At 35.0% G+C, this 27326-nt stretch overlaps 1 protein-coding gene across 3 annotated transcripts; it reads right to left on the bottom strand.

Moving 5' to 3' along the window:
* Window positions 1-420: 420 nt before the first annotated feature.
* LOC105205837 (echinoderm microtubule-associated protein-like CG42247) lies at window positions 421-26870 on the bottom strand. Of its 3 annotated transcripts, XM_039449071.1 has the most exons (17): window positions 26483-26870; window positions 23949-24261; window positions 22783-23275; window positions 21130-21307; window positions 11723-11962; window positions 11244-11360; window positions 8996-9227; window positions 8194-8489; window positions 7739-7903; window positions 7436-7531; window positions 7208-7345; window positions 6809-7069; window positions 6324-6581; window positions 5858-6020; window positions 5435-5617; window positions 4930-5025; window positions 3984-4252 (listed from the first exon to the last, which is right to left on the bottom strand). In XM_039449071.1, exons 2-17 carry the CDS (start codon window positions 24121-24123, stop codon window positions 3984-3986), a joined length of 3360 nt encoding a protein of 1119 aa, XP_039305005.1. In that variant the 5' UTR covers window positions 24124-24261; window positions 26483-26870. The 3 variants fall into 3 exon arrangements, with proteins under 3 accessions (XP_039305006.1, XP_039305007.1, XP_039305005.1); XM_039449072.1 differs by lacking the exon at window positions 26483-26870 and having other exon boundaries at window positions 421-4252; window positions 23949-24123; XM_039449073.1 differs by lacking the exons at window positions 21130-21307; window positions 22783-23275; window positions 23949-24261; window positions 26483-26870 and adding an exon at window positions 12491-13882 and having other exon boundaries at window positions 421-4252.
* Window positions 26871-27326: the final 456 nt, after the last annotated feature.

The raw sequence follows: 27326 nt of genomic DNA on the forward strand, positions 1-27326 counted from the left end.
AAACCCATAAAAAGGTGAGTGCTTGCTAAATCTTGTTATACTATATCGACATCTGCCACAAGAGGCCGAAAAATATTTATTAATTACTTTGAAGTATTTCGGCTACGATCGGCTAACAACATTTCTCGCAACATTCTTGTAGATGTAAAGAGATATAGGAATAATATCGTTAATTTTTATCAAAATTAATTTTTCTGCGATTTTGTTCGCACGAGTAATGCACTCGTGCTTGTTTATACAATGGAAAACAAGAATGTACAAGTGTGGTAAGATTGACTTTGCACTCGTATCCAAACTTCTGCCTCTATACGTTTTCTCTCTTGTTCTTTCAATAATCCAGTATCTTCCACGTCTTCCAGCAATTGATCCGGTTGATTAATCGACCGCTACAGGCGAGGGGAAAGTTAGATGCAAGTGCAGTTTAATCTCGTTATATCAGCATTTTTATTTTCCATTATACTTTTATTTACGCCTGACATACTCTCGCTGGCGAACATCCGAGATACCCAATAGGTTCGATTTGTTTTCTACAGAGTAGATTCGATAGTACTTAAAATCTATAACATATAGAAATCTATATAATTCCCAATACTGTCAGGAATCGTTACGTATCTCTAGTTGTTCTAAAAAACAAAAAATTTTTATTACATCTATTATTGGACGTATGTATTATGAAATTGATAAAGAAAAAAACGAAAGTATCTTTTTGAAGAAATGACGTTTTGTCCGTGAGAAGAACAACTTATCGAATAAGTTGTAAAGAATTAAATTTTTTATTTCATGTTAATAGCCTTGTGTATTCAGAACTCTCTGCTCTTTCAGCTCTTTTCAGTTCAACTATAAACTCCAATTAACTCGATCAGCGATTTAATCGCCAGATAAAATCGCGCTCGGAGCAAAACTAAATATTTTATTAACAAAATATTGCGAATATTACGTAATGTCGCCACATAAATCGATCCAAGTTTGACCCAAGTCACACTTACCGCGTATCATGTTTGTACAATATGTATAGTAGTAAAATTTCATTCAATGCTTTTTATTTTTACCCCAAATTAAGGAATCTAAAGTTCAAAGTTAATGAAATAAAAAATGCCGATAAAAGCCAACACAGGATGGTCGTTTGTCTACGTGTGTATTGTAACGTAATTATATACAAATGTAACTATGAACTTTTCAACCGACAGTCGTGACGGGCGAATAGCTCAACCTTATACCGTCAATTCAAAAATATCTAATACAATGAGAAGATATTAATTCGAGTTGACGATTATTGTACATACTTACGTACGAAATTTTCTCTTATCAATTCAGAGTTTCTTAATCTTTCATTTCCATCAACAACAACAACATAATATACACAAGAAAATTACGCCTCTAATAAAGATCACAGATCGATACTTGATATTTATTAATATCAACGTTCTTAATAACAGACATGCATTTTCCTGTATGTATTCCTAAAATCAAACACGAATATTCGTATGATTCTATATCTAATATACGTTATGCGGCTATGCCCGTCCTCCTCTCCTGGCATAGACTTAATATAATTGCCTCGGATAGGTCATTCTGGATAGATCAAACTTTTAATCTCATCATTGAGAATAGGACAAATGTGACATGGGTTTTATATGGCGCATAGTGAACAAAGAATAAACGATCGTTATCTGATGATTACTCGGTAGAACTTTTTTAGCTCGCGACATCTTGGCAGTGACGATCCTAATCGCTTATTACAAAACTACTGCGTGAATACGAAACACATGTTTTCTTCTTTTTTTTCCATTTCCCTCTAAAAAGATGTAAATAAAGATAACTGGTTTATAAGAGAGGAGCGTTGACCTGCAACAAAGACTCTCCCCTCGAAACCTTTACACATTTATACGCTCTTGTAAAATACAATGATTAACGACGCTATATAATTATATATATATATTGATCGTAACGTAAGTTTACGCGTACATTCGCGCGTATACACAGAAAAATCAATCAATCGCTATCCTAAGACCTAAATAATGTTGCATTTTGTATGATAGGCATGTATGTGACTGATCTTTCTCTGCACACTGTCCTATTCAGCTACATCCGTTTGAGTAAGACTTTGCCTTTTAATCACTATTGGACATTCCATTTTGACCGTTGACGAGATTCTCGTTGCTCTTGCAGTTTCTTTATTCCAAAAAAAATTTCTTATATAGAGAAAGCGCGATTGTAATAGAGCACGACCGAAAAGAGCAGACCTCAAGCGGAAGATCCAAACTTTATTCTTTTTACAACCACGCTTTTTCTATTTCGTCCTAATTTGCTTCTCCTTCCTTCCCTTTCTTTCCAATCAGATATCAGATTCAATCTGAATCTTCTGGCAGTGGTAAATGCCTGTTCGTATCAAGTTTATCTTATAGCTTTTACCCACAAATTTTGTAAATAAAATGCCTCTGCCTCTTGATCGTCTGACGAAACGAGACAAAGAAGAATGAAAGAAAAAAAAAAGATTAATGCCGAAGCTCTTTAGTAGGCCTATTCTATAACTCTTAACGATAGTTTGATATCGTTAACAGTGTCGTTGCTCAATTATACATGGTAAATATATATATATATATATAGTACAAAAGTTGCGCAACGACGCTGTAACAATACCGAATTATTATTAAGAGTTACAGAATAGTCTTCGAACGTTGTTTAAATTATTATAATTGATTAATTTTCGATAATTTTATTATATATATATATATATATATATATATATATATATATATAATGATTATTATCGATTGATTTGAATGAAAAATTTGAACAAAGAAATCAATATTTCGCCCTTGGTCGATCGTGCGCCATTCAATTCATTCATTTATTCAATATATATATATATATATATATACTCTCCACATCGGTCAACGAAATGTAATTAATCGCGACTCCCGAATATATCTGCTATACATAATATATCTTAGTTTGGATTTAGTCCAGTTAAAAAGAATGAACCTAAGGAGCAAGTGCATTTCCTCCTTCACATTCGACTTGTAACGATAGCTAAAATTTAATTTCTTTGTTAAGCTCGTACGTTAGTAAGTGTCAACGCATGCACACGCTAAATTCTACATTTTTATGATGTCGAGTGCTTCTCAGCTCATTTTTACATCCTGTTTATTGGCTCGCAATCACACGACTAATATTAATAACTTGGTTTATATATAATATTACCTTTTATGTAACACGAGGACAATTTTAGGATTGAAAGCAATGTAAATTTATATATGTATAACATTTTGTTTTTAATGTATAGTATTTTAAATTTCATATACAATGGTGAAGATGGTGAGACTGACCTTTTCATTTAAAAACTACTGTAGCTTCAACATATCAATATTAGGATTTTTGTCTCGAAATGATCTCGTAATGTATCTTAGGAACGTCGTTAACGTATGTCACGCGGAGTCTGGGACACCCTTTATGTATGTATAAAATTAAGAAATAAGAATTGATCAGCAAATTGAAGATTTTATGTTATGCCTCACACAAGAATGATCAAGCTATAAAAATAACCGCAGTCTCGATCACGAAAATGAGATTCACACGCTTACAGTGTACGAATCGCAGTGCAGAATTTTCTTATTGTCTTTCAATACTAAATTTATCCTTCGAGTTACGTTGGTATAAATGAATCAAGTGCGAGTCGAATAGATTGTATCATAATGGAACTATAGATCCTTGTTTTGTGTTAAAATGCACAATCAATATCTGAAATGCGCGAAATAAGCCGATGTCGAATTGGATTTTTTAATTAAAATTGAAAAATCGATTTGTGACGCATTTCTTTCGCATATTTACATTTTTTTGTATTAAATTCATTAAACAACCTGCAAAAAAGATCCACTTGTCGCGGACGGTTAAAATCTAAAAGGCGCCAGCGCCTCGTATTTATCGCTATACAACGACACACGAACAAATAAGTAATGTGTTCTAGCGACTCTATAATTTTTTTATTCGTCAACCAATTCCCAGAGCATCAAGGCAGCGTCAGTGCCGCCGACAGTGACGACATTCTGGTCGTTGTAGAGGAACCTGGCGCAGGCCACTAACGAGCTATATACCTTTTCCTCGACATATTCAGCTTTGGCGCTGGTACATGGGTATCTGAAGAGTCGAAGATAGCCCTCGGCGTCGCCGCTTATCAGCATATCGTGTGCCGCTGATCTACTGGAAGTCGTGACAACTGTCGTCAATGGATAGTAACGATTGTTCCATTGCCCTGTAAATATCGTAAAAATCTCGCTTGTACATTTCATTTCTATGATTTTCACAATAATACATCTTTATCCTACATTTACGTTTATTTCTCCGCTAAAAGCGCTTTCTACATATGTTTCTTTTTAAATCTATGATTTACTCTACTCTACCCGCTCGTTCCTTCATTAATACGTTACATCCAATTATTTCTTATCCTGGTAAAAATTTTTTTCAAACTTTTTCAAAATTTTTGTATAATTTTATAACTTTATATAAAATTTATCAGATTTTATATACCTATTCTGGAAATAAGTATCCAAAGATTTTTAACATTCTTCATTCTGATAAAATAATTTTCGATGAAATCTTATAAAATCTGAAAAAGTTGAAAATATTTCTCTAAAAGTTATAGGATATGAGAAATCTGAGAAAATATTTCAGAACCTACATGTATCAAGAATTCTAAAAAAAAAAAAAAAAAAGAATAAAAAAAAAGGTTTAGACTTTCTCATTAACTAGTACGTCACTCTTAATCGGATTGAATAACATAGTCAGTAATTATAGTTATAATTACTGACGTAAAATATTGTATAAACGCTATTACTATAAATCTGATTTTATTTCTGAAATAACGACTACGTTTTAATCCCTAATTAAAAATTTTCACCGAGGTATCTTTACGAATAACAAACGACTAACCAGAAGTCATGTAACCAACGGTACAGTTGTGGGTGTACCACTTGACATCTTTCATAACCAATGGGCTCTTTTCCGATGACAACACCTTGACGTCCCCTAGTAAAATTTATATTTCATATATTTATATACATGTATGTCAAGTGTAGTTTATACAACATAACATATGAGTGAGTTTTTGTTACTTTTATGTTAAGCTCTCTTTAATCTTTTTAATTATCCTTGCTAATTTGTCGTTATCAATTAGCAACAATAATTTTTTATATCTGTTTCATTAATTAACAAAATAACAAAAGTTATATTATATTATATTATTAATGTAAATAATAATATAATAGTGCAATAAAAAGTAATAAAAGTTGAAAAATTATTAGTATGTATACAAGAAATTTTGTATACATATACGCTTTACGTGGCTATTTTAAATATCGACAAATTTTAAATATTCACTCTAAATAGATGTTTATAGCTCTGTTATTGGCAAAAGTGTATAACGGATGAGACTTACAGAACAAGAGATCGTAGTCTTGAGTGACGGTTTGGAGAAAGCGGCTATCAGAACTCCAATCGAGTTGCATCAATGGCTGTGTGCCGCGGATTTTGTTGCTTTTTTTATATGAAAATCCATCCCTGGATACTCTAAAGAGATACACGCTACCGTTTTGAGAACCCATTGCCACAATTTCTCCAGCTGCTCGAACAGAGAACAAAATTGAAAATAGTAGCGTAGGGGAGCGGTGAGGAGGGGCGGGGAGGGGAGGGAGGAGGATGAAGGGAGCGGTTTGGAAAAATTTGAAATTAAAAATTTATTTGTAACGGAAGATATAAAAAGCCATAAATTATTTCACAATTGTTCCTCTTTTGTTTTTTACAGCTAGACTCGTAGTAGAACGACGAGTTCAACGAACTTGGAAATAAACTTATGTCATACTAGGATTGTATCCGATGCAAGACAGGGGTGATCCGCACACTCTGAGGGTCGCCACGGCTGCGCCGGTATCAGCCGCGAGTACCAAAAGATGGCCTTCCGACGATCCCGCCGCTAATGCCACGCCAAACGGGTGAAAAGCTATGCATATACACTCGAAACCCACCTAAAATATCCAACATATGAAAAATGTTATCGCAAATATTTTTGTATTTCGGGAGTTGATAAAAAAAATTTCGTGTACGACGAACGTCTAAATGATTTCGATCATTTAGTGTAAGCGTGAATAAGCGTGAGATTGCGTTGGATGCATGATCACGGATGTGCAATAACTGCACACGTGTATAATACGTGTAGATATGCGGCTATGCAAAATGTAAACTTATCATGTATATAGTATATAGACATCTATTCCATTTGCCTAACATAATAATGTAATATGAATATTTTCATTTTTATTATAGTTTACCTGCGTGGTCCACAATAACTTGTGTCTTCGCCAGAGAGCGATATTTTTGTCATGTCCAGCGGTGGCAAAGACTTCGTCGTCAGGATGAACCGCCAGACCCCACAATTGTCTGCCATGACCGAATACGACCTGGTTGAATCTTCTTTGCAGAGAACCTTCGAGAATGTTGTTCCGCGTGGTTCCTACATAAATGTTTCCGTCATTCCGTCCGGGACGTTGCGGATATATACTGCGAACTCCACCTACCGATTCTGGCAGCTGCAACGTAAAACAAATAGTTCCGCTGGACAAGTGAAGCGGAACCTAACCTAACCTAACCGAATATAATCAACAATCGACTCGAATCTCTAATAGCTCTCAAAGAGGAGAAATAAAAAACAAAGAGTAAAAATTAGCCTTAACGAAAGGCAAGTATAATATAATACGTACGCGTGTAATATGATATCAAAACGAAAAACGACGTTTTCTTCGAAAAATTCAAATACCTTCGTATCGGTGATGCGTTTGTAATTCTGCAACGAGTCCCAAGCGGCTATTTTCCTATCCTTCTCACCGCCGGAAAGGAGAGTGCCTTCCGATAACATGACGAGAGAGCTAATGCCCTTGTTGTGCGCTTCAAATTCCATTCGTACGAAATATGCCCCATCCGCGTCTACCGAGTATACCGTGATGAAACCATCACTATCCGCGGTGACAACGTCGCCATCCTGTTCGAACTGAATGCTCGTAACGTGCGTACGAGACGGCTGTGTAAAGTAAAAATTCCAATATTTTTATCCGAGAGAGATTTCAATGAAAATTACGCCTGTGTACACGGTACACACGCGATAGAAAATTTTAAGACTACTAGCATATACAATCAATTGTGTACAATTGATACTTGCCGGCTTGATGATATCGGTTCGCTCGAAGAAACCATCTTTACGCCGATTCCAGAATGTCAAATGGCCGCGTCCGTGCGTTATTAAGAGATTATCATCCAATGGATGAAATGCTGCACCCGTGAGATCCTCTTGCATAGTCTGAATAAAGTTGCACGTGATATGTTTTATCAAGTAATAAAATAAAAACTACAACAAAGACGCGCAAGAGAAAATGAAAGAGAAACTTACCGCCACTTTGCCTAACAAGTGACCCCATTGCCATTGCCACACCGAAAGTATAGCTTCTCTTCCAGAATCCACGGCAAGTACGTAACTACCGCCGTTCTATAATATAAAAAGATTAAAACAATTTGTATTATTACTCGTTTATTAATTTAATTGTTGTCAATTGTCACTCTCGTCGAGAGTATTTATAACATTTCGCATTTTCTTTTTTTTCTCTCGATATGAACAGGCAAGTGTGTGTATATATATATATATTTTTTTTTTTTGTAAAAAATTATTTTAATTTTAGCCAAATTAGATAGTTACTAGTTGTGAAAACGCTAATGCTGAGACACCCATTTGAAATTCGGTCATGCCGAACACGTATAAGGTGAGAAGAGTCTCCGTTGACCATATACGAACATGTGGCTGCGCCTTTCTATGTCTGCCCGCCTTTTGCCCAGACGCGACGAGCTCCCTGCTGGGATGAACCTGAAATCCAAGGTATTTTTTTTTTTTTTTTTGTATAATGCTCAAGTATACGTGACACCTAACCATGTTACATTGAATACGTGGAATAAATTGTTGAACGGAGAAGAACGAAAAAGAAAAATTCCCTCAATCCTTGCGAAAAAACCAAGTGTAATAAAAATACGTGAAAATAAGCCTACATTGCATGGGGATGCGCGATATTAAATTCGTACTATACATTCAATTCTCATTTTGCATAAGTAAAAGTTGTCGCGAATCATAAGCGAAAGATCGTAAAGCACTATACCTACCTCCATGCACATAATATCTTCCGTGTGTCCAATATAGTGTCGTTGCGCATTCTCTTCTCGATCGTAAAGTATTGCCACGGCCGCGACGTAATACAATAATTCGCCACTGGGTAAAACCCAAAGATTTTTACGAGTATCGGTTCCTCGATAACCATAGACCCATTCGAGTTGCAGCTTCTTCTCAGGCGGTGAATTATCGACTGGAGGCAGATGAGAGGGAGGATAGAACGATCGTCTGAGTCCTCTGATCGTCACCCTAGCCGGTTCCTCGCGTAGCACTTCCACAACGCTGTAATCTGCCAATGGTACGCGCGATATGCGTCTTCTTAATCTTAGAGTATGTCCTTTTTACAAACGCAAAGAGATCGAAAGATCGAAGGTGTGGAGAATGTCAAGCGATGAGATCTCGCTTGATATTCTCTCTTTCTTTCACAATCAAGCAAATTTTGCAACGTCGTTTTTCGATAGACTTTATTCCTATAGACAATAATTGGCTTTTATTCATTAAAGAATTATTCTCAGCTCAGTTTGCTCAGTCTTATAGTTAGTATGTGACGAGCAATTTGTAATTTTCAATTGTCAGTCAAAATCTAATTAGAATTTAATTATAAATTCTAATTAGCTTTCCCATGACGAATTCGACGAGTTTCAAGACTCGGGGGTGATGTCGCGATGAAGATGTGACAAAAATTAACGGTGTAATCTATTTTTGTCGTAGTTGAATTGTATAGAACAAAAGAGCTTTGTTTTAACATAAACGTAAAGATTTTAAACAAGTAGTTACAAGGATTGTTATTTTTACCATTTACTCGGACAACTTCAGCGTCAGCAGCGTACAAGGCTCGTGGTCTGCTCTTGCTGCGAGCCCTTCTTTGTCGGCCAACTTCTTCCACGACGGTGGATGGTCCACGTGATCTTGACCTTCGTACCGGGGATGCCGTGACGCCACCGGTCATCACGAGAGCCGCTCCGGTACCCAAGTAAAACGTATCCACATCCGCGAACTCGTTCCTCAATTGCGAGAAACTTCTCACCTGTCGGCACGTCGTATAAAGCAATTTTCTTTATTCGACTCGCATCAAGTTTATATTTTATGGATTCGTTCCCTCTGGAATAAACATATTCTAAAAGTTTCTTTCGACGATTGCAACCTATATGGCACAGCGTACAATATAACATTTCAGTAATGTTACAGCAATATTGTAACATTTCAGCGATATTACTAATAAAATGGTTTTTTTTTTTTTTTAAAAGGTTTTCTTGCTGTATGGGAAGTATAATATATTGTATTATATATCGCGCGCGTATTAAAGAAACACATATATCTGACACAATTTTTTTATGAATTGGATGTATTTCAATTTTTCGCAAAGCGTCTTTATTTGTATAAATATAAATAAAAAAGTGTTTGTAATTCCAATTACAAGGAGAGAAAGAATCGAGGCATCGAGTTGTTTGTCAAAAGGTTATGAATTACTATCCGTTAAACAATGTATGCTACAAGAAATTAACAATACGCAAAAAAGCACAAATACTTAATTATTAAATTAAAACACGAGACAAGAAAAAATGGCAATAGAGAGAGAGAGAGAGAAAATGAGGAGGAGGAGGAGGAGGGGGAAGGGGGTCGATGACGTGCCATTTGGCGAAGAAAATTGGCCCATTTGAAATTCATGTACGATCGTGACCTGAAAAGATGAATCTCTGACCTTTTTACACACACACGTGGGAGCACATTCGTCCCACTTACATCACGAGCACCTCCCGTGAGAGATGTATAACCGTGTAATTTATTACAATGTCAAAAATTCAAGCTGGCATCGCGGTGCTATAGAATAATGTCGCGTTACGCTTTACCTTTTTTCGACTTTATTTGTCGTTGTTCAAAGAAATATTCCAATGTTATTTTACGATTTCGCTTTACACATACGAATAGCGCATATACGACAGCTTTTAGAGCATGAGAATATCACGACGATGTCGAGTCTCTTTGAGAAAAATAAAACTTAATTATATTCCGACGAATACTGGAATACCAAACTAATTTCTGCAGACGTCTCGTTTAACTCTTTTGCTCGAGTCATAAATACTAATTGTATTCCGACAATGTGAGAACGCACATGTGTGTATGTACACGTAACAACTTGGATAAGCAGATTTTATATTCAAAATCGCGGGCAAAATTGTTGTTTTCATCCTCTTGATTGTGAAATTTATTCCAACAATTTTTAAATCAAATCTAAAAATTTGACTTAAAAATCGTACGGATATGTTATACAATTGCAATTTTTTTTTCAAAAGTTTCACAAATTTACAATAACTCGGAAAATTGCAAAAGGATGCACTATTGTAAAAGAAAAGTGTCGCTTTAATACTCTCATTTATCGATAGTTATTGTTATCTTACTTTACAATTTCTTTTAAAAGAATGTGTAAAGACGGAATACGTTTGTGTACAATTCTATTGCACGTAGGTACGTAGTATTAGAATTCTATAAAAATAACAATAAAAATTTGGTTTCAAAGGCGCGATTTTTTGGAACGTACAAACAACAACCTTATTTCATAAGATCTCGAACGAGGCTCGACCCCGTTATCGTCATACTACAAGTTTTACCTCCGTCTTGCCTCTTCCCGCGGCGCGGCATACATATTTATGGATTAACGTCCCTCACGAGTCGATTTTACAAGTACAATGCTGATATCTGAGATTTACATATGTCTTTTTTCTCTTTTATACTTTTAAATCACGCACTCTTGCTCAGATTTTTTTCCAAATATATTGACCGTAAAACGACGTTAATGCTGTATAAATGTAAATGTCTAATATATATATATATATATATATATATATATATATATATATGAATTTAATAAATTCATTAATTAATTTTACTCCATAAAATCTAGTTTTAATAAATTCTCTATTTTTTTTCTATGACGTATAAAAAAGAGTAAATTTTAAATTTGGTAGAATAATACAATTTTGCCATGTTTTAAATATTAAATTTTCTTTAATTTTAACTCGTACATACTCGAATGATAACTAACCTCTTGTCCCGAGACGGTAAACATCCTTTTAGCCCCGTTCATCTTCAACACTTGTCCGAGATCTTCCAGAACTTCTTCGAAGGGTTGCGATGTACGAAGATTCAGCAAAACCCGGCACTGACAAAAAAAAATAAAGCTAGATTAATATCTAGATTAAACTAGATAAGGTTTACATCCTTTGAAAAAATTTCATTAATAGACGTAACAAAAAAAATATTAATTATTTAGACATCGAGAGTAAAATAAGTTACAAAAAAATGTGAAGCGCAATAAAATTAAATTATTTAAGAGAAAAAGATGACTCGATTTTATCGTGCAAAGACACGTTTTATTTACGAGTGCATGTGTGTGTATGTGTGTGTGTGTGTGTGTGTGTGTGTTTACATAAAATTTAGGTCAATAAAAAAAAAGAGAAAGGAGAGAAGAATGAATATAGTAAATGATCGAATGTAAAAGTTAACGAGTCTCGGTCCTTCTACCTGAACAGTATGGTCATGGTTGTTAACGATACGAATGACACGGCCCGAAGAGGGCTTTCCGCCACCGGGGGGTGGTGCTTCTTCGGTGATGGAGGCTTTCCGGCTAAGACTCGGTACCGCTGGCGGTCTACTTTGCCACCCTCCGATCCCACTTCCGGTCCCGGTGGTGCCGCTTCTACTACCTCCACCGCCTGCGGGAGTAGTGTACCAGGTAGTGTTCTTCTTCCCGTAGCTGGCCGGCTGTTGTCAAAGATTTCAAATTATTGTCATTAGTTAATTACTTATCATGCGTTTTCCTCTTTTTACGAGTTATCTATACATTGATAAAGATATTCACGATAAGTGCTAAAATGTGTTGATCAATTTTCCAAACGTACTTCGATAATTGTCAAAATATTACAGTACATTATGAAACATGATAATATTATTATTATTATTATTATTATTGTTATTATTATGTATTTCACTGTTGATTATTTTCTTTCAGATATATTATATGTACACACACACACACACACACACACACACACACACACACACACATTCTTAAGATAATTGATAAATTAGATGACAAAATTTTGATTCTTTTGCACTCATTGTATCGTTGATTTTAAATTTTTATTTATCGTTTCTTCCTTCTTACATTACATCGCGCTATGTATCTGGACATTACGCGTCTATATTAAAATCTGAAATTTCTTTCAGATACTTAACATATTTTGTCAAGTCCAAAATGTCGCATAATATAGGTATGTATATTCAGAGAACCTGCATCATGTCGGCCGGCAGCGATATCACTTCAAAGGAATCGCTCATTAACACGACGAAACTGTCTGTCCAGCAGCTCAAGTCTCGATTACAATGTTCGGTCTCCGAGTCGCTGCAAGAATCTTCTATTTCTCGTCCAGCGCCAAATTCTGGCTCCGAATCGTCCGATCGGGACGAAGACAAACTTGCAGACTCAATTGTGAATCTCAATTGATCCTTTGCAACCTTTGAAGATTCACACTTCACTTTAGTCACATTCAATCTCGAATACGATTGTACGATACACGATCCGAAAAACTAACATTTCACGGTTAATCTCGTGATTTCGAAGAATATCTTCAATCAAATTTTTATTTTCACAATTTTTCAATAATTCGAGAATCAGCATGCAAGCTTCGAGAAAAAAAATAAGGAAATAAGAATCGTTTCGTTAAGGATATTGGAAAGAAGCGAAAAAGAGGCACGAAATAGGTCACGACAAATTTGTGAAAGTAAAGTTTTGTAAAAAGACGAAAGATGAAAGGAGAATACTTTGTATACTCGCTTTACTCGATGATGATCTTGGATGAGAACAGAAAAATGTCAATGAAAAAAACTTGAAGAATTATTTCACTGCTTCTGCCACGCTCCGAAAGAACACTCTCGGTCTTGTTCAACAATTTTTCATAATTATATCAAAGACATTATAGTGACACGCACGATTCCTTGTTGAGCCTTGTGAAGGATATCGGAAGAAATTGCTGAGAGAGAGAGAGGAAGGTGTAAAGGGTGAAGGAAAGTTATTGTAATCTACCGAGAAGATATTCACATTGGTTCCCACGTTAGATTCATCAATTTACGGTAAAAGTTGATGAACGATGACTCTGATTTGGAGTGAAAGTTTATTATAATTATTATCTATTCGTCAATCTTGAATTGCGTGACACAATTGCTGTCTCTCTCTTTCTCTCTCTCTCTCTCCCTCTCTCTCTCGAACACGGAGTTCGGACCGAATCCGAACAGGTTGATACAACCGCGACTGTGTTCAATGGACGACTACTGGGGCAAGTAGGAGGTGGAATAGTTGTATTGAAGAACTAGGGTGCTGCAACATCCCCTACCACACCTCTCCATATACCTTATGAAGGGCCGCCAGCGCTCAAGGACGACCCCAACCCCCTTCCCCCTAACCCTTCGCATCCCCATCCCCCTCTTCTTGATCCTACGTCTGGCGATACTAAGCAATTCTAAATAGAATGCTGAATGCTAGGAATTAAAGGAATCGCAACTATTCCCTTTCCACGTTTATTCATGATTTTTAATCAACATATATCGAACGTGCTGCCACCGTCACCGCCGCGCCGCCGTCGCCGCCGCCGCTCGGGTGCCTTGCTGTCGCTTAAATTCCCTCCTTCCCTCAACTGGACTGTTATCCAATGTTTTGTGATTTGTGTTTATCTGATACTATAACGTACCGTATAGTGTTGAACCTTAATTTTACTCAGTCAAGATTTTTCAATTAAATGTTTGTAAATCTCATTCTTATTTTTTCTCTTTGATTTTTATTTTTTTTAAACAAATTGAAAAATGATACAATAAAAATTATTAACGATAAGAAAAATTTCACGTTGCTAATGTAATAGAAGAAATTTCAAATAGATGTTACAAATATCTATGCATTACATATAATACAAATTTTATTAATTATTAAAAATCTGATATTTCATACGCAAGTTTCAATATATATAGTGGTATACCGGATAGTCGATTAGTAAGCAGATGTATATCGATTACATAAACTTAACCAATGATCAATGGGGATCGTTTTAATCCTTGTTAGTTTGGATGATAAAAGTTGTTCTATGCTTAGCGCTTGTTTCGATAAAAGGCGATAAAAGCATCCGCGGAAATTAACAACACCCACACGCCTTTCTGATAAATCTCTCGTGGAAAAAAAAACCTGATTTCCCGGCAAATTCGACCTATATATTAAAGCACTTTACTTGATTAGCTACGTAAGACTAATAATACTAAAAGTGGATGTCGAAGAGAAGAAAAAAAGAGCTAACGAGGCGAATAGTCCAATAAGCCGAGTTATGACTTGGAAACACGCGTATTATCCCGCTAGTCATTTATAACACTTTTTACATCGTCATTCTTTAACAACAAATTATACACTAAAGAACATTTTTCCAATGTCTTTGTTTTTCTCAAGTAGTATTTTGAAGTACATTACCGATTATTTTATAAGTTAAAATAAATAATTACCCTGTTCTTTCTTGTTAAACAAGTATAGATTATTTTTAAATTTAGAATAATTTTCTAAAAATATGACCCCTTTAATTAAGTGCAATAACAGCAAAAATATAAAATATTAATTCTTAACTTCCTGAATAATCCCACGAATGGGAGTAATAATTAATATTCCTGTAGTTATAAGTAACTTAATTAAAATTTTATTTAAAAAAAAACAATAATTTTATTTAAGAGAATAGACATGTTTTCTGTTAATGTAAATTGATATAAGCTATTTTTTGTAAATAGTTATCGCAAAAGATAATTGTCAATTGGTTAGTCAGCAATTTGTATTATATATAACATTTATATCTTTGTATATGTACATGTTTTTATTTTAAAGTTACAAGTATAATAGTTGAAATATATTCATACGGAATAAAGGTCAGCCTATCCCCCCGCCCCCCCCCTCTCCTACTTTCTCTCGCAAACCAACTCTTCCATTAAACCATCCTACATTGATACGATACTTAAATCCCTTGTTTAAGTCATTAGTATTTTATCCATAATCATATCTCTCTCTTTCTCTCTCAAATTTGCATTACACTATTTACAACAAAGCTTCAATTACTTTAAATTAATAAAAAAATGTTTATTCTTTCATTAAATTATCTTTTAAATAATATTACCAATTTTCATAAAATTTTAATCAAGATATTTTCAACTACAGAAATATTAATGTTTCATATCTTTGCTGTTATTACACTGAATTGAAGGAATCATATTATTTAAAAATTTCATAACTGATAAATTGTCCATTACTTTGTTTATAAAGACATTTTATTAAGTACAAAAGAGAATTGTCTCTTTTTAATTCATTGATTAATGTTTAGTTTACACACACACACACACACACACACACACACACACACACACACACACACACACACACACACACACACACACAGATTTTGATTACATATACTACATATTATGTTGTGTATCGTGTCTTTTCTATTATAAATGAGATATTAATTTTATCGTAATATGAATATATCTGTCATATGCTCGTGTATGTGTACAATGCGTGTGAAATTACAATATAATTGCAACAATCGCGTGCAATGTCGTCTGGATTGATTATAATTCCAAATAGAGATTAGAAAAAATCGTGCGGTTGATAAGCCGCGACAATAAATCTTTTCGATAAGCCTCTCAATGCCAAACTCAATGCTAAAGAATTTTTTAGACATCTCGGAAGATTGAGAATAAATTCTTAAATTTAGAAAATTATATCAAAAGATGACGACAAAGACGTACAATGATATACAAAAAGGATCGTTTGATAACAAGCGGGCGATTTTTCGTGAAAAAACAAGTAAATAAAAGACAGAACAAACTCTATTCTCGTTTTCGAGTTGACGTCTTTTCAAGGAAATTCTCTAAAAACTAATTATAAAATTTGAAAGAAAAATTGTTTAAACCGCGAAGAACTGGCGCAGCTGAGAATCAACCGTTTAAAATACTTTCAAGCGAATAATATTGTACAATACAATTGGCTGACACACACGATTCGCCTTAATAGAGATGATACAGATAAATCTATAAATACAATTGTTTTTTCAGAGGAAACTCTATATATGGTAAAATCGTTTCGTCAAACGATTTTTTTCCTACGTCTTTTTTCGTTTGTTCTTAATTTAACGTTAAGTACCCCTGCGATATGAAAATGAAGAACGAGCTCATATACATATGTTGCGTGACGATAGCAAGGTCTCGTGATTCAAAACGTGCCATAGCGATTACAGAAAAATAATTCGCTGGAGAAATAATAGCTGAAGTAAGGGGCACTTGTCAGGCATCGCTCGATAGAACAACGATTACGGAGAAGGATAAGAAGTCTAATCGAAAGCATATCTAATGAATGTTAATGAAAAGACGTATAATGTATGTATATATATATATATATATATATATACATATATAAATATATATTGCGCATTTATCGCATTTCTTTGATTTCTTCTACCTTGGTGACATCAACTACAGCAAACAATACAATCGATCACGGAGATATCAATGCTAGGATTGTCGTTGATTCCACGCACGAATAAATGGCTACAGAGAAATGGCTACTATTCGAAGGATAGGACAAATTACGTACTCGATACACACACACACACACACACACACACACACACACACACACACACATTATTTATATGTATGTAATTTTATATATTCTATGACAAGTTTGGTACATTTCTATGAAATGGTGCCACAATCCATTTGGTGACGTGACGCTTGGAAAGTTCCATTCTTCAAACCCGTTCAGATTAAATTTCAGCCATACATAAGTGAGGCATTGTTCACATTCGATAGTTGTTTGAAACGAGTGGTGAAGCAGTTGCCACAAGAATGGAAAAAAAGGAAAAAAAAGAAAAAAGAAAAAAACAAATTTCGTACACAATGACGAGACAACGAATTGCGGGCTTTGAATCGTTTCCTCATTCTATTCTCTGTATTTGGAGATAATTCGTCGAGAATTACGATTACGTACATACAATGTACGCCGATAAAGATAAGGAAATTTCAAAAGAAAAATTAAGTGAACAAGAAAAAATTTTCTTTTTTCTAGCTAGAAAAATGAGAAAACAAGATTTTTCTGGAGCAACGACCCCTCTGTACCTTAGGATTACTTGAAATCTCGAAAAGCAGCGTTCTCGGAGGTAAGTTAAGCAAAGAGAAGTTGGTGTTTATTGATCCCAAGAGGCCGGTTGACCAACGGTCAATGAGATACGGTCTCTCCCCTGTTCTCTCGCCACCCTCTACAATGGCCGTCTTAACGGAAGTAGGAATTGCCCTCCCTCTCCTACCTCCCACTTACTACTCCGTGATTCATGCGTTCTTGGTTGTTCTGACTAAGAGACTCGCTCGCTATTATAAAATCATTCCAACATTCAGTAGGAAAATTCAGTAATTTGCGAAACCATTGTTTCCATTATTTCCATTATTTCTATTTCATCAAGTTAAGTCTGTAAATTCTCTGTTATAATAATAATAATCTATAAAATTACATAAAATATTTTAGTAAAATATATAGCATAGTAATTTTGTAATATGTAACTTGTAATATGTAACAAACGGAACAAATATGTACAGATGTATTACCTAAATTTGATTTCACTCGGAAAAGATCGCTGTTGAGAAAAGATTCTCATTTGTTTATACGCAGTAGCGCTGGTAGCAGGGATTGTACATACATACTTAACATTCCAAGGATTGCGCACACACGACGCAATAGTGACTTTTCGTTGGTAGTATGTAATTAGGTCACCAATAGCGTGGCAAGCAACACGGGGAGCAAACACGCAATTTGCGATAGAAAAAGAGAACGAAGGTGAACGAACATATAATAAAAATCTAATTAATGGCACGAATCTTTATCGCGATAGCACAAGTGTAAAGACGTGTATAATACGTGAGTTGAGTTGTCAGAATTGAGGAAAGATGATAATGGGAATGCAAAACAGACCAATGTACTATTTTGCGCGATATACGATAGAAAGGAAAGGGTGACAATGGAGGAACAGAGCCCCGCGATCATTAGAGTCACATCGCATTACATTGCAGGGTGTTTCAATTTCAAGATTTGTCAAAAAATTTGATATAATTTTTCTTTTGCATTTTTCTTTTACAAATACGTAAACATATCGATGTCAATGGATGCTCAATTGCAAGTTGGAATAAATTTGCAACTGTGTTTACAGATAATAAAAAGGCGGCTTATTCTTCGAGTAAAACTTGTTGCAAAACTATTCAACTTGAAGATTAAACAACTTGAAGCCAAGACCAAGGCGCTTCGTCCAACACATTAACCATTTAAAAGTAAAATAGAGAATTAAAACAAAAAGTTTCTAACGTACATTCTAACGTATATTGATTTCGTATTGGTCGAAAAGTCCGCGGTAAAGAAAGTGAGAATGGAATATATCTCAAATATATTTAGGATATTAGGTTTACTCTTTCTCTCTATGTGATAAAAAGAAGAAAAAAAAAACTTGATATTTTAGTAGAAAAGTATATACAACTAATGCAAGGTATATACACACATATATGTATACGTATTACGTATACATATAGATATCTATATATCACAATTTATCAAATGTACAAGTTTTTCTCATATAAAATCTCAAGATAAATAAAATATAAGTAAATATAAATAAATGCACATACATATTAAATTAACTACGATCAAAAATGTAATTTTAGATCTTAAAATGGAGAAATTGGAAAATTTCAAAAGAAACCTTCCTGGACAAGTAGTATTTATGGTTATGAAATTAATTTCGCATGTAAAAACATAAAACATGGCCATGCTTGACCATGCTTCGTTTCCTTAAAAATTACTACAAAATTAATATCAAATTAATATGAAAATGTTCAAATTTAAATATGTCCAAATAGTCTATCTCCCCTCCACTCTTCTTTCTCTTCAACTGCAATTAAAGAGTTAAGAGTTAAAGAGTCGTTCGATATTTGAGAATGTACCGAGACTGGCGAGATCTGGCTAACTAGGACAAATCGGCATGCAAAGTTGTTTAATGGAAGAATAAGCTACGCTAGAAAAGGCTTCGACCACTTTGGTGAATTAAAGAATAATTTCCTACATACGGATGGCGATCGAAATGACTAGATCGTAATTGCATCAAGGTGCACCGTAATACACAACGAAGTTAAATTGGTCACACCTTTAAACGGAAGGGTGTGAACCATATGCCGAATGACGTAAGACAAAATAAAATTGCTTCTCATCCATTACGTCAATAATGGACCTAACGAGCAATGAATCGAATGATGAGAATCACCTTTTCGATCAAGTTTCTTCCTAGAGATCCCCTTCCATCGTAGATGGATATCTCTAAATTTCGTGCGATATCATAAATACGTAGTAATTGTAAAATCTTGGGGCAAGACGAGTGGTAAAGATTTATAAAGATTTCCATGTGTATCGTTTTGCAATGATATAGGAGAAAAGGAAAAGAGCGCTCCCTGTTCTCTCATTCAAATACAATTTTGCGTTGCGTGCGGCCTGCTTTAATAAGAAGTTGATCTGGGCCAGATACACAGAACGGCGACGGCAACGGCGACGGCGACGGTAGTATTACGTACGTGAAACATTCTTAAAAATTGTTGCTGTGTATTCTTTAAAAGTTTCTTTAAAAGTTATTAAAAAAAAATTTCTATTTCGATGTATATGTATAGTGGCACGTTAAATTTTACGGCAATATATAAATAATATATTATAGTTGGCGTTTTTTTTAAAAAATTTTTTTTTAATCTTTTATGCCTCGACTCTCGCCTTGCCCCATTTGGCTAAGCACACTTGTACGCTTATCCTAGTAGCACGATTCATTGATAAGGTAATGGTTAAATATTATCATACCCTCTCGGGATATATTAGACCAATATTGCGTCAATAAATTGTGTTTTACACTACTAAAGTATATTAATCATACGTAAATAACTTAACGATACAACGTCAACAGTAACAATATCTGACTAGTCGATTATTCGTATCATTAATTCGTAAATAAGAGCGGAGAAAAACTTGATATCTTCCTCTGTTCTAAATTACATTCCCTAATTGTGTGTGTGTGTGTGTGTGTGTGTGTGTGTTATAGAAAAAATTTATGGCATACATTTATCTTTGTATTTCACATTTTATTAACCTTGTGATGTATCATCATTATTATTCGCATATTACAATAATTTTCACTGATATCGTATTATTGCTAATATTTTTTGTATGACGCATAGATAAAATAATAAAAATTTTTTAATCTACAAAAAAAGTTTAACGTATTTTTATATTTGTTATAAAAATGTGTTGACTTTTCGTCGTGAATAACGGCGTGGTGGGATAGAAAGAAAACGCCAGAATATTCACGTTTGTAGCGCGTTTAGATCGATTATGCTTTGCAGAAGACAACGTCGTGTTTATAAAACGTCAGTCAAGTTCACGAATATCGAAAGCGCCGCCATTACCAACCAGCGCTTCAATCGAGCGTGATTAACGCATACCTTTGCTATTTATGAAACGCATTAACGCTGTACTTTTTTTTATCAAGATGACATAAACTATCCATTAATCATATTTATTTAATGCAACAAATCTATAATATCTATCATATAATCATATTTAAATGTGAAAAGTGAAAATTATTGTAACATGTAATTTTAATATCGACAAATAAATCATTCCAATTCAATTGAACCATTACAATTTAATCTTGAGTCTTATTGACTCAATTTTATTTATTTATTTATTTATTTATTTTTTTTAGTGCAATCTACGTATTAATTTTACTTTGATCCATCTTTTTCACAGTAATCCAACTTTCGTGACACATCTCTCTCACCTTAAAGGTCTTATAGCTGGACACTACGTAGGAGGCACCATCCTCGAGTTCGTCGAGGTTGATCTTTCGATCACCGTCCATCGAGAAGATGTGGCGCGCCCCTCTCGGCAAGTCCATCCGAAGGGACAATCTATCCAGTAGAGCTTCCAAAGAACCAATGTCACGTCCAGGTTTGAATCTGAGAATATTTGAGAGAATTCTCTAAATTAAGTAGTCTCAATACTCGAGTCTCAACTCTTTATCGATTCCTTTAATCAATTTCCATTGAATTTTCTCTTAAAATCATTGGTTAAATTACTGCAAAATAAAAAATTAATAAATATAAAAACTAAAAACGTACGCCAAAAAACTGTAATAATTGTACGAGACGTGAAAATATGCATTAATCTTTAATACAGACGATCTATAAATCGACGATTAAATTCGACGTTTGAAAAAACAAAACTTATTTAAATCCAAATATAATTTACTCGTTTTAATTTAAATTAATGTTATCTAGAGTAAAGATTCTTTTGCACTAATGCAACGATATTTTTACAATTACAAACATTTTTATCTTTTAATTCAAATATTATTAACATTCCCAGTTAGGATGCTAGGCAATTAAATAAACCTTATTATATTTGTTAAAAAATAATAGCACGTATCGCATATTTTTTCTTTTGTATACTTTTCAATTTTTTTTTCACGTATCACGTACTTTTGCTTTCTCACTCCCCGCCCCAAAGAGTTTACAGAAAAAAATTTATCATTTTTCTTTCAAAATAATTTTTAATACTTTCGATACAGAAAAAGAGACACGGTATCATTGTTATACGTTTGTGAACATTTTATCGATCAATATTTTTTAAGCATGTATGTTTGTAAGTTTATAAGATTTTATTGCATTTTACTCCCGCATTATTGTTTATTAAGTATTATATTAATAAATTTAATGTAAATGTAATTTAATAGCTTATAAACAATAATATACATACACGGGTAAAATGCAATAAATTATATTAAATTATATTGAATTAATGGTGTGCGTGTGCGTGCGTGCGTGCGTGCGTGCGTGCGTGCGTGCGTGCGTGCGTGCGTGCGTGCGTGCGTGCGTGCGTGCGTGCGTGCGTGCGTGCGTGCGTGCGTGTGTGTGTGTGTGTGTGTGTGTGTGTGTGTGTGTGTGTGTGTAAATGCGCGCGCGCATGTAAACGGAAATGTACACATATCTATGTATGTTACATGTAAATGTAACTTATGTGTACATACACGTATATATGTATAACGCGCGCGCACGTGTAAAATTAATTTTTTATTTATGCTACATTCAAATAATTAATTTTATATCAATCTCCGTATAATCCGTTTAACTGGTTTAACAGCAAAACGATCTTGTCTATCGCATTCTTTTGCGTTACCGAAACAAAAGAAAGAATTGCATGCAAGAGGAACAATCATTGTGTTCTCCGTGCGATATTAGGAAAAAAGAAACGTGTTGTTATTTGAAAAAATTGTGTCAAATAATAATATTAATTTGCCGTGACACGTAACAATAAATGTAACGAGTCACGGCCAACATTTTTCTCTACATCTTTTTCAAGCTTCTTGCTTAATTGGTTAATTGGTATTCCGTTAATCGATGATTGATCAAAATCAAGAGCAAGTAACACTTACCTAAACTCCACCCCCGGAAAGTAAGGATCGCCATTTTTGTAAAAAGTGACTCTTCTCGCTCGCCAGTAGCCGAGGTTGTTGTATCTCGCGGCTTGTAGCTCGTGCCGGCTCTTGGGTCGGCTCGGCTGCTCCGACTGCTCCGGAGGCGGCATGCGGGGACTAGAGGGTCTGCTCTGCCTCCAGTAGCCGGCCATGCCGCCTCCACCCCCACTTTCACCACCGACCAACACACCCCCGACCTCTTCTCGCGTCGTCATTCCACCCTCCACTGCCCCGATTCCACCTTCCACATCCTCTTCCTCCTCGGCGTCCTCCTCCTCCTCCTCTTCTTCCGCCTCCTCCTCCTCCTCCTCCTCCTCCTCTTCTTCGTCATCCACCGGCATCGCCGATACTGTTGTGGGCGTCGCGACGTTCGCGGCGACGACGCCGCCCTTCGGACCCGTTGAATTATCGTGAATTCGCGGTGATTCTTGCTCCTCTTTTCTCATCGTACCTAAATCAAATCAGGTCAAAATTTGCTTCGATTTACTCCAGCCGAACTTTCATATCGTCCCGCATAGTCTTCATCCTTAGTCTTATATTTGGTCTGTTCTTAACCGTTTATACATTTGTTCACTAAATTTTTTTTTTATCCGCGCTGCCTTAATTATTATACTTTTGCCAAGATTGGAAATGTTACATTATACAAGTAACATGTTGCAGTTTTCGTTATTTAGTTACTTATTTATTTTTTTTAACAACCATTACATTTTTTTCTGTCTATAACGGTAACACCTTTATAGTAACGAATTTTATCGTAATCATATTACGATCAACACGTCGCTTTTCATTTGTCCATTATTAAAATATATTTTTGCCATTTGGCCATTGGCTATTTGCATAGAATAAAAACGACTGATATATTATTTACAATAATGTTAATGTTATTTTGCGCGTATGCCAATAACGCTTTAGAAAAAAAATAAATAAAAACAACTAAATTAAGAGAAAGAGTTAACAAGTTGAATAATTGTTTGATCCAAATACATAAAGAAAATCGAGTTTAGTTGCACGAGATAGAGTCCGTTGATGTACGCTGCAAGGATCGATTCTTGATCACGCGGGTGATTGAAGCTCGAGAGCAATGTGGGTCTCACACACACACACACACACACATACACACTTACCTGCGTCCTCCACCTGCGTCGTCGCGGTGGTTGCAGCAGTCGTTTGCTCACCACCCTCGCGAGTACCACCTTCAACTTGGTCGTTACCGTCGTTACCAGCTACGAGGTGATTGTCCTCGTTTTGTCGGTCCAGTCTACTGACGCGCAAATCCGACTGATTTTCAGTCTCGATCATCCGCAAGATGAGGCCGCCGCCACTTTCGCGCGTTCTTATTTGCGATTACGATAAAAGATCCAGACTCTTGACAAAAATCGTTTGAAAAAAAGTTTGCTCAATGTCTCGATAAATTACGCACAATCGGGACAAGAGAATCTGCAACGTAACAAGTTGAAATTATTAAGTTGACAATTCAAAAGTACAAAAAAATTAAAATTTACTACAGATAAAATTCCTTCTCACAGATTGATGCAAAATTATATATATATATATATTATACAGAGTTGCTGTACGTAATTGAAAATAAATGAAATTGCAGTTAATATTTGAATAGATTTACTTTATTTTAATCGTCCATTGAGTCTTCTAGTAAAGTTCATACACAGTTCTTTTGAAAAATGATAAATCTGTTGTTAAGAGCTGATTAAATTGACAAAAGATAACGATACGAGATGAAATACAAAACGAATTGTCAATACGCGTCAATAGAAATTATATTGTGTGTGAAAACGGAAAAGTATTTTATTCTTTTATATTCTCGAGATGTAAACATATTACATATATATCGACTGAATTTGTTTGGAAAATTAGACCAATTGCACCGCGGACGCGAGTGGAGCGTGCGATGTTTTCATGACATTTCAAGGATTCTTATATCGAAACATGGCACACAAATCGCCACTTTGAGAATGCTGTAAGTACTGGTCAGTCAATCACGTGTTGCGTGATAACACCGGGGATTCCCGATCGATCGCCCGTTTTTATTTCGCAACTGCAGCTCTCATTGCAGGTCCATCGATCAGTAACTCGAACGGTATACTTGGCGCGAAACGCTACTACCGTGTTTCCTCATCATCATTTTGTCAACTCTCATACCCTTACGAGTAGGTACATTGATCGTTTCGATTTATCGCAATTTTGCACAATTAGCCAAATAATCGCTAAATTATCCAGAAATTAATAAAGGCGAAAAACGACGAGCATATTAATCATCGCGGAAAGCAACCACAAACGATTCTGTTTTGCATTCGAGAATGATGTGTATGCCAGAATCTAGTATCTGCTTAGTTTTTGTGTTCATCTTGTGTTTATTTTTCACTTTTTTTTTTATTCCGATTGAATGTTACGTCGTTTGACCGTCGTCGCGCGTCGCGAGGCGTCTCAAACTTCATATACAACATTTTTGTAATCTTGCACAAATTTTTGTGGAAATATAGAAAATTCGTGTAACGATTTTAAATCGCGCTTAGATCGTCGAGTCCAAATACCAAAGCCGCGAACAGCTATCCCATACTAAGCCCTTTCGTATGCACGAGACACGCCATGCGTGACACATCATTCTCGAATGCAAAATAGCATCGCGGCTGCTTTCCGCAATGATTAATATGCTATTTTTTCATCTCGTCTTCATTAATTTCTAGGTTATTTTGCGACTATTTCCCTAATTGCGTGCAAAGACGATAAATCGATGATATAGGTGTCGATACAAAATCTTTGTAATATTTTACAATTTAACAAGTCGATAAAAGAGGTCAATAAAAGTTAGGAAAAAATGTATACATAATAATGGAATAATTATAAAATATCAATTTGTTTTCTCTTTTAATGTAGATTTAGGACGCTCCGAATCCTATCGCACTGAAATGTAATATCCATAATTTTACCTTTTTTCTTAAAAATCCAATATCTACTTTATCGAGATTTTTTAATTACAACACTTGCAATACATGTTATATTCCTAATCTTGTATTATTATTATCTATAAGTTTTTCAAATATTATTACATAAATAAAAAAAAACAATTTATTAAACTGATTAAAAGAAAACGAAATGAATTTATTACGGCTTTAATTTTAGAAAATCCGTTTCTCACAATGTTTACGTTTTCTATTAATTTTTTAATTAATTTAATTAATTAATTTTTTTATTATTTTTTTATCTTTTTGAGAATTTGACTCAATCTTTTTTGACAGTAAGCACAAATAATTTCCCTCAACATTATGCAATTTAAATTGATTAAAATCAGGTTTTATCATTTAAATTTTTAGAAAAACTTAAAATTTATGCATTCCACTCTTACTCTCCTTTCTCTTTTCTGAAAAAAAAAAAAAAATTGAAAAACAATTAAGATTGAAACAAATATTTATGTCAATGAATAAACATTAAATTTGTTGAATAAAAATTATATCTGAATCGTACGATTGCGTTATAATCGTTAAACAATTTTATAATTAAAAGGTAATGATTAAGTAGAAAGTAGAGAAAACATAATCAAGTAGAGAAATTATAATCAAGTCATAAACATACATCAAACTTTTAATTTGTCTAAAAACGAAAAAAAAGCTTTTTTTACAGGATAAAAGCATTTTGCACTAACTTGATTCGATCAACATCGACGATCTCGTAGAAAGCACATAGTAAGAATTAAAGTAGGAAACACTCGGGGTCTACCAAAGTTCACTGACACTACGCCGCGATTGTCGATACGCGATCGGCGGCATTATCATCGTCGTGTTCGCGGTATCGCGGTGGCGGCGGCGGCAGCGGCGACGGCGACGGCGGCGGTGGCTGCGACGTTCATGCCGATTGCTAACGCGCGAATATGGATCGTGGCGCGGCGGACAAATCAAAGCCTTATCAAAGTTGATTTTGCTAAATCGCCAAGATCGCAACAGCTCCGGCGGCGGTATACATATTCATGCGTCCTTCAACGATGGCGTCCCGACGTCGAGTGGCCGCGCAACCTCGGCGTCGCCGTCGCCGCCGCCACCGCTGCCGCTACCACCGCCGCCGCCGCCGCCGCCGCCGCCGCCGCCGCCGCCGCCGCCGCCCTCGTCGTCGTTGTCGTCGTCGTCGTCGTTGTCGCCGACCTCCGTGTCTCGCGATGGTCCCTCTCGCCGTTAGCTCTTTGTAACACACGTCGATGCCCCGTCGTGTCAGTGAACGCGGCAGAACTTGTTGCACCGCGCCATCCAAATTTAAAAACGCTATAGAAACGTTATAAAACAAGCTTATATTTGCCAATTTACCTATAAAGTAAATGTTCCATCACATATTAGGTTTTCCGCACATCAGAAAACAAACAAAGAGATTTATAATACAAAGAGATATACGTGAATTGGACACCTTTCGATTTTTGCAATATGCATATATATATATATATATATATATATATATATATATATATATATATATATATATATATTAGGAGTATAAATAAG

This window comes from Solenopsis invicta, chromosome 5 (assembly GCF_016802725.1).
Source record: "Solenopsis invicta isolate M01_SB chromosome 5, UNIL_Sinv_3.0, whole genome shotgun sequence".
NCBI classification, from domain to species: Eukaryota; Metazoa; Arthropoda; class Insecta; order Hymenoptera; family Formicidae; genus Solenopsis; species Solenopsis invicta.